This window comes from Rhagoletis zephyria, unplaced genomic scaffold, assembly GCF_001687245.7.
Source record: "Rhagoletis zephyria isolate East Lansing unplaced genomic scaffold, Rhagoletis_zephyria_1.1 Rzeph_scaffold_00038, whole genome shotgun sequence".
NCBI classification, from domain to species: Eukaryota; Metazoa; Arthropoda; class Insecta; order Diptera; family Tephritidae; genus Rhagoletis; species Rhagoletis zephyria.
In genome coordinates, this window is record NW_016157122.1 from 486,178 (window position 1) to 494,984 (window position 8,807).

Consider the following 8,807-nt stretch of genomic DNA (forward strand, 5'->3'; position numbering starts at 1 on the left):
CAAGTTATATTTTTTTTTTATTAAAAACTCTGATTATCTAAATTTTTTTTTTTTTTAACGAAACTAAACTCATTTCTTAAGCATTAATTTTTCTCAGAAATAAAAATTAATTTTTGAGCTTTATGGCAGATCGAAAACTCAAATGCCACAACACTTTGCTAGCAATTCGTCTACAAGACTGTTACTTTATCTCCAGAAATCACCCCCACTCCAAGATGGAGCTGCGCTTGACAATGGATGCAATATCCAGATAAACAAACATTCTCAGAGGACAGACGGCATCTATCTTCCAACTTCGCAAGGGACCTGGATACTATTGGGCCTTCGTCAGGAGCATCGACTGCATCGTCTGCACACTGTGAGTCGGATAGCAACTTGATCCCTGGCTCTATTGGCGTTTGCTTTTTAGGGCTAAGAGAAGTCAGTGTAATAAGTCAAATCGGACTCTCGGTTTACTTTAATTTTAAGGATGAGAGAAGCGTGCCCTAACTGTGTGTGGATGTAAAATTGCTAAGAACACTACAAAGAAGCTTCCATCGGACAATATCAATGGGAGCTTGTTCAAATGCGGCATAGGAGTCACTTCATACTTTGGATAAAATAGTAGCGTTAGAGAGATACGATCCGACTCCATGCCAAAATGTATCACTGCAAGACGACTGCGAGATCACGTTGCCGACGAATGGGCGAGGAAGACTCAGCGTATACCCTTATGGGGATTTGCAGCAGCTACCACATATGAGGAACCCCAGAACGCAGTAAGTACCTACTGGGAGCGGTTTGGGGACTTAGTTATATAGGTAGGATATATTATATATATATAGATAGTTCATTGGCTACCTAACAGTCTGCGCTCTCACATGCACCGCCCAGGAGATGGAATGTCGTCGAAGTACATCCTAATTTATCCGCAGTCGGGTCCCTTTAGGAATTCGTTTAGCAAGGTGCTGTTAGCATTTATTAGGGAAGCTCATACATAGTATCTTGGGCCGTCTGGGTTAGGGCTGGGTTATCATAGGGATACAACAGGTTTTCTTGGTTGCACTGCCCTTTGTTCTGTTAACCCAATGAATTAATTAACTACCTAAATAAATAAAATTAATTAAATAATGTAATACATATTAAATAATAGCGACAATTTGCTCTTAGCATCTCTCCAATCAACATTCCACACAACATCGTCATCCGCTTTGGCTTGCTTGCTAACGCAGCCAAGACAACAACCATTGTCAAAAACACTTTTGACATTTCTTATCAGCCTAAGCAGCAAAAATCATTTTGGCAACGTACATGTGCCACACAAACGCACAGTCTGGCAGCGCCGCAAATGCTTTTTTTTTATTTTAGTCCTCCGCTAATTCGCTATTTAGATAGTAGAGTGAAGTTAAGAGAGCTCAAATTCATCAACGTTTTTCTAATTTTTTATTAGGTTTCACTTAATTATTCCGTTAAGCTAATAAATTGTTTTGGTGTATTTTGTATATAGTATTTGTGTTGCTATAATTAGTATTAAGTAAAAAAAAAGAACAATTGTGCTGTAAATAACCGCGGCTGTGTGTTGCTTTGTGGTTCAGTGGGTCCAAAAGTCCAAACGACACCGCGAATTGTTTTCATTGTGTTACATTATTTATATATATATATATATATTTTTTTTTTTTTTTGATGGTGTATTCCGTTGCGAAAATACTGTGAATATTTTTTGTGTCGCCTACACCAGCAACAAATTTATTGACGTAGTGCCTTGTTTACCTGCATACCTTCTACCTTTCCAATAACACGTTGAAACAAGCAACATGGCTACCTTTCTGAGGCTGGCAAAAGGTGAGTTTATGTTGAGAGAGTTAGTGGAGAACCACCAGCAAGAGGCTTGCTTACATAATTTGATAGCTAACAATAACAGAGTGTAGTTGTGTGCATCAGAAGAGAGGAGAGGAAGAGAGGAGAGGAAGCGACTGTTAGTGAGCGTTGCATTCTCATACTATAAGTACATGGCTACATACATATGTATGCAACACACACCCCCCTTTTCCAAATTAGTTTTTAAACGAATTCCTAAAGTGACTATACACGTAAATTTGTGTTGGTATGTAAAATTCGCTGAACTCAATTTTTGTACGTATATTCGTGTTAACTTGTATGTAAACAACCACTTTTAAATCAAAGTCCATATTCTTATACATACGAATTTAAATTTCCGATTTGTTTAAATTTTCAAAGATTTTATTACTCTACATTATCTATTTGTTTGCGTTTTTATTTGCAAGTAATCTAAATATGTTTTTTTTTATTACTTGGTTGACAGCGCTTAGTCGGGAGGTTGCATTGGGGCTGATAATTGCTTATCTCTAAATACTTTGGTTAAAATTAGCCGTTTAAATATGCTGATCTTTATTTTAATTTCATATTTTGTATTGGTATTATAAAACTTTATGTGAGGGTGTCCCTTTGTTGGCCGACGCAAGTAGGAGTAGCTGTGTAATAAAAAAAAAGTCAAATTCATCATCATCAACTTTAATAAAAGTCGCTTCTTTAAACATAGTATTTCTCTAGCTACTTATATAACCAAGCTGTCGGGCCTTGTCAGGCAATATCTTATTTACAGAATTTAAATTTTTTCTGCTTTTTAAAGTCAAAGTCCTTCAAAAGGAATTTCAAGCAGAAATGTTCAATGTGTTGTTATAAAGAAAGTCGATGTCAAATAAATAAAAAGATGCAGGTCTGACCTTTAATTAGGTAAGAATAACGTAACGATCGAATGTTATTTGTCAAAGATCTGTTAGAAAAAATAGATCCATCTATAGTTCTTTTCTACTTTTTCTAAGATAAATTTAATTCGTCTTTTTTCTCATAAAAGTTCCAGTTGCAGAAAAACACACCAAATATTTTTGACCGGTTTTACTATGCAAATACTTCTCTGACACTGTTGACCTGTGCTCGAAGGTGAACGGTTATCTCACACCACTGATTCTTCCATCTACCAAATTAATAAAGTGGGTTTAGCAGGATGCAAATTTCTTCGTCCTTTTTGAGTCAAAATACATCTTAGGTTTGTCTAAATTTAGAGAAACAGAAGAGCGTTAACGATGGTACGTTAATTAATTCAACTCCAAGGAAAAATCTCAGAGGTAGATGACTTTTGTCAATTGACACGGCATAAGGATAAATTTCGTCCAAGAAACCAAACCATCGAACGACGTGGGCACTCAGTAAACCGTATACAGTTAGGCGATGTCGAGCTCGAAATATTTGATATCATATATGTCGCTATAGCTGTTGTCGGGCAGTACACATATCACCTGGTTATACAAAGGTAAAAAGCGATTGGTAATAGGCATGCATACCAAACAGACAACCTGCCAAACTAGAGCAGTTGTATCGCCCGATATTTCTCATTTATTCAATAGTAAAGACTGTTGAGGCATTTTTACTTCCGTCCCATAAGTCCCTTGAGCTAAGTAATACTTCAGCATGGCTTTCGTAAAGTTCACAGTACCATCACGGCACTTAACGTAATAAACACACAGATAAGTCATGATCTCAACCGGTAACCGGAAATCAACCACCACCCATCGCAGTGAACCTGCGATGTCCGGATTATTTAGTAGATTAGACTCCTACTTAGGCGATTACTGCGCCAAACAAGAATTTATCTTCTCTAAAGCTTTAGTATATTAATTTAGTAGATACAAAGGTACATAAATATTTTGAAGGATATGTCATAAAGAAACTTCTTCATTGCCAGCTCTTCTGCGGACCTTCATTAAAAGTGAGCAGAAGATACGAAAATTGAGGTGCTTTCAAGATCATATAGTACATACCTCCACATATTAAAGGGAACTTTTAATGGATCATTATGCTAGTGTTATACTATAAAAAGTGTGTTTAAAAATGCGACTATAAATCGAGTATATTTTTGTTTATTTTTTTAATTGTTTGGTAAATTTACACGGTGAATATGTTTTTCTCTCGTTTACACATTTTCCTGTGTAATAATACTTTTTGTTAGCGGCTTTACACAATTTTACGGGTGAAATGAAACAGCAGATGTGTATTTTGTAGCTTGTACACACTTTCGTAGTAAATTTACGCACACCACAGCAGCTATATTACACTCAAAAATGTTCGAAATTTAAACAAACTATTCATTGAATAAGCGGGCACGTAATTTTGCGAATAATAAGGTAGGAAATCAGTAACCTACCTTTTAGCTAGGAAATCTACACAGGGTCATTCTAGATAATTCCAATGAATTTTCTTTAAACATTTTCCTAATTTCCAGAGGAGTTATGAAGTAATTTTGAGGACAAACATTTTGCATGAAACTAATTAATCTAAAACGCTTTCTCTTTCGTTTCCAGCAACTAGACTCTGCCATCCATCGTTGGTGCGGAGTGCTTCAGAGGCTGCCAAGTATCCAAAAATCACCACCCATTACACGATAAATCCGCGTGAGAAAGATGAGCGTTGGAAAGGTGCGACCGCCCTTTTATTTTGCACTGAAAACAATTCTCTAATGCATTGACATTTCAATTTCTAGATGTGGACATGGAGCGCTATGTCGATGAGGTGGACATCGTTATAGTGGGTGGTGGACCGGCAGGCATGTCCGCAGCCATACGTGCCAAACAATTGGCAGCTGAGCAGGAGAAGGTACGCGTTTGGCAATGGCAGACTTCATTTGAATGTTAAAATATTAAAATGCTTCCTTTCCAGGAGTTGCGAGTTTGCGTAGTGGAGAAGTCCGCTGAAGTCGGTGGTCATATACTCTCGGGTGCCGTCGTAGATCCCGTTTCGCTGAATGAACTCTTTCCCGACTGGAAGGAGCTCGGCGCACCCTTAAATACACCCGTCGCCACCGATCGCTTCGCACTACTCACCAGCTCTGGGCGCATTCCCTTGCCCATCTTCAAAGGCTGGCCCATGGACAACCATGGCAATTACATTGTGCGCTTGGGACATTTAGTCAAGTGGCTGGGCGAGCAAGCTGAGGCGTTGGGTGTTGAAATATATCCCGGCTGCGCAGCCTCAGAAGTGCTCTTCCATCCCGATGGCAGTGTGAAAGGTATTGCCACCAATGATGTAGGCATAGCCAAGGATGGTTCACCCAAGGACACTTTCGCGCGTGGCATGGAATTGCATGCAAATACAACCATATTCGCCGAAGGCTGTCGGGGGCACTTGAGCAAGCAGCTAATGCAGCAATTCAGGTTGAACGAGGACAGCCAGCCGCAGACTTACGGTATAGGTTTGAAGGAGATCTGGGAGATACAGCCAGAGAAGCATGTGTAAGTGTTGGCGAGTTGTGTTTTCCAGCACCAAAATTAAATATGAACACTATATAAACTTTCACTGCAGTCCTGGTTTGGTGGAGCACACAATTGGTTGGCCCTTGGACTTTCAAACTTATGGTGGATCCTTCCTATATCACTTGAATGAGCCCACACCCACCATTGCTGTCGGTTTCGTGGTTGGCTTAGATTACAAAAATCCCTGGATAAGCCCATTCCAAGAGTTCCAGCGTTTCAAGACCCATCCGAAGGTTCGCTCCATCTTTGAGGATGCCACACGCATTGCCTACGGAGCGCGTGCAATCAACGAAGGAGGTTTCCAAAGTCTACCAAGCAAACTAACCTTCCCTGGTGGTTGCTTAGTCGGCTGCAGCGCAGGCTTCCTCAATGTACCACGCATAAAAGGATCGCATTACGCGATGAAGAGCGGTGAGTTAATAAGAGCCAGCATATTTATTATTGCTTAATTGTTTAACACAAATTATGCAAACTCATAGGAATGTTGGCAGCGGAAAGTGCGGTCGAGGCGATCGCGGACGAATCACAAGCAACTGCTGGCCTTGAACCGAAGTCTTACCCAGAGAAGTAAGTGCGATTAATTCATTTAGCTCATAGTGGAATTTCTATATTTTTTTCCTCACCAGAATTCAAAACTCGTTCATCTGGAAGGACCTACGCGAAGTACGCAATGTACGCCCCTCATTCCACAACCCGCTTGGCATGTACGGTGGCCTTGCGCTTAGCGGTGTCTCCATTATCCTGCGTGGACGCGAACCCTGGACACTGAAGCATGGCCCACCTGACAATGAGTCGCTCAAACCAGCAAGCCAATGCCAGCAAATCGTCTACCCCAAGCCCGACGGCAAGATTTCTTTCGACCTGCTCTCGTCGGTAGCGCTGACCGGCACCAACCACGAGGGTGACCAACCAGCACATTTAACACTCAAAGACGATCGCATCCCTGTCGATTACAATCTGGCGATCTACGAAGGACCCGAACAGCGTTTCTGTCCAGCTGGTGTATACGAGTATGTGCCCAATGATGAGGGGGGCAACATGAAGCTGCAGATCAACGCACAAAACTGCATCCACTGCAAAACCTGTGATATTAAGGACCCTAAGCAGAATATCAACTGGGTGGTGCCAGAAGGCGGTGGCGGCCCAGCTTACAATGGAATGTAAATTATTGTAATTGCACATAAGGATCGGCGTAATGTTCGTCTGCTCTTGCATTTCGTTTCAACTCAATAACAGCAATGCCGCCGGAAACTAAAACGAATAGCAATTTTTTAGATATTTAAATACTATATATAGTATACATAATTATGTATGTTTATATGTAGATAGATAGAAGAACTGAATTTGAACATTGTTTAAAAGTAATTTGCTATGTACTCACCTAATGTAATAAAATATTTTTATATGATAAGGAAGAGCGTTGTCTTCGCCTAACGAAATAGAAGTCAAGAAGAATATATATATGTGTCTGTGTTTATCTTCTTTATTTTTCAAATAATGCATAGCGTTTTAAAACGAACAAGAAAGTGTTTATACAGGCAGGTTAAAACAGAAAGTGCAAGACCGAAGAAGAGTCCAAAATACCAATATAGTACCACTTCGGAGGTGTCGAGGACTAAATGCAGACTTCAGCTGATGAAGTCCGTACTATGTACCTCTCATCTTTCAAAATAAGTAAACAGCGAGGCCAATTGTCATTTCTAAGTTTTTTCTAATGCTTCTATTTCCAACATTTGGCGGCCAAACTAGCTGCTTAGACATGTTCCCCAAGTGACTCTTCCAGAGCTTAAGTTTCTTGGACACTCGAAGAGATGGCATTTGGTGCGATCCGTTAGCCCATCCAGATTGTATGTTTGCAACTAGTCTGGCTCTGTACGAATACAGCTTTCTGTACCATAATCAGCTCCAGCCTAACTTCATTCGTCCACGTGGTGAACAAGCCCAGTAGTTCTTTAATGTTTCTCGAATCGAAAGTGAGGTTAGAAAACTATGTTAGAATTCGGCTAGAAAATATTCAGAAAAAAACACTAGACATAAGAAACTAATTAAAATTCAGGTAACTTGTGTGTTGTGTGTAAGTGTCTTCGCCACGCGAGAGCAGAGTTTCTTTTTTGGTGTTTTAAAGGTTTCGGGATTGGTATCACTTCTGGTCTCAGGCTTAGGATTGCTGTGGGGTACTCGACTTCCGAGGCGTCAAGTGGTTTTTAGCATCGGTATAGAAATGCTATTGCCGCCAATGGATGTCGATTTGACTTTCTGGTTCAGCTAACAGGTCAACCTAATATTTCCGCACGCAGCCAATTTACTGTCAACAATTTCTCATTCACATACAACTTGTATGGGACCAACCGAAATTGAACGGCGGGAATAAACTTCAAAGTTTTGTTCTGCGTGTCATTTTGATTTGACGTTTCGCACAATGAAATCCAATGCAAACGTACGCAAGCCAATTTCGGGTGATGCAGAAAGACAAATTCGACGGCGTGTGTACCAAAAAGGGATAATTCTTGCGGAGCTTATGTATTTTACGTGAAGTGTTGCGTTTGGTTTTATCCCTGTCATGGCGTTCATTGAACTGCCGACAGGATGCACGCGCGCACTTGCTGGATGGCTGTATTGTTGTAGTACTTTGTCGGATTGGATCGGAACTTGATAGTTGCCCACAGCTTACTGGCTCCGGTTTGGAGAATGCAGGTTTCTAAGTGCTCTCTTCCACTTTTTCAGTTTATGCGCTCCATATCTGCATTTAGGTCCTTGGTTCTAGGATCGCCCGGCTGGGCACGGTAATTCCTGTAAGGTGAATTCAGCTTTAGCAGGCAACCAGTTCTTTGTCAAGCCATTGCTCTACTGGACAACTTGTCGCATAACGAAAACATACCAAATTATTTTTCATTTGAAATGTATCCTCAATTTTATTTATATTCTCGTTTTCTTGGGCGTCTTGGGCTTAAAACATTTAGTTCACTTATTTTGAATACAATTAACTGTCTTATATTTTTTGTTGTTGTCCATTAAGTTTCATTTTTTCAGCTTAGCAAACATCTTTTATACACTTAACAATTATTTATAACACCATCATTCACCGTTAAAATTCACATTAAAACTTATACAACATTTTCTTTGTGTGTATGTATATATATATATATGTACATATATTTATTAGAATGCAGATTTTCTTCTTATTCCTACATATGTATGTTGTACATATAGAATGTACGTACATGTGTACATACCTAGGTATACATTTTCAATAAATTTATTTGTCGCTATGTATAGCTTTAATTCAGTTAAAAACATACAAGTGCTCTTAGTTTGCCTAATTATTTCATAAATTTTTGTTTTTTTTTTATATTTATGTAATAGCATACAATTACACAGTTCAATCACTTATTTCGTATTGATTCTAAATTATCATAAGGATCATTTTTTTATGTGTATGGCGCGCGCGGACGCTTGTGTATGTATGTATGTGTGTAAAATGGCTTTGAGTTTGTTGCTCTC

At 39.4% G+C, this 8,807-nt stretch overlaps 1 protein-coding gene across 2 annotated transcripts; it reads left to right on the forward strand.

The window, feature by feature from the left end:
• The first annotated feature begins 1,337 nt into the window (after window positions 1–1,337).
• On the forward strand, window positions 1,338–6,761 carry Etf-QO (electron transfer flavoprotein-ubiquinone oxidoreductase). Of its 2 annotated transcripts, XM_017620153.1 has the most exons (8): window positions 1,340–1,429; window positions 1,718–1,821; window positions 4,359–4,472; window positions 4,538–4,650; window positions 4,714–5,285; window positions 5,356–5,717; window positions 5,786–5,873; window positions 5,933–6,761. In XM_017620153.1, the coding sequence occupies exons 2-8, from the start codon at window positions 1,794–1,796 to the stop codon at window positions 6,468–6,470; spliced, it is 1,815 nt and encodes a 604-aa protein (XP_017475642.1). In that variant the 5' UTR covers window positions 1,340–1,429; window positions 1,718–1,793; the 3' UTR covers window positions 6,471–6,761. The 2 variants fall into 2 exon arrangements, with proteins under 2 accessions (XP_017475635.1, XP_017475642.1); XM_017620146.1 differs by having other exon boundaries at window positions 1,338–1,821.
• The last annotated feature ends 2,046 nt before the right edge of the window (window positions 6,762–8,807 follow it).

Bases quoted from the DNA above. Each gene is read 5' to 3' on its own strand.
- Etf-QO (XM_017620146.1), top strand. From the start codon at position 1,794: ATGGCTACCTTTCTGAGGCTGGCAAAAG. The intron at 5,718-5,785 runs GTGAGTTAATAA...GCAAACTCATAG, and splicing joins GCATTACGCGATGAAGAGCG to GAATGTTGGCAGCGGAAAGT. The intron at 5,874-5,932 runs GTAAGTGCGATT...TTTCCTCACCAG, and splicing joins CCGAAGTCTTACCCAGAGAA to AATTCAAAACTCGTTCATCT.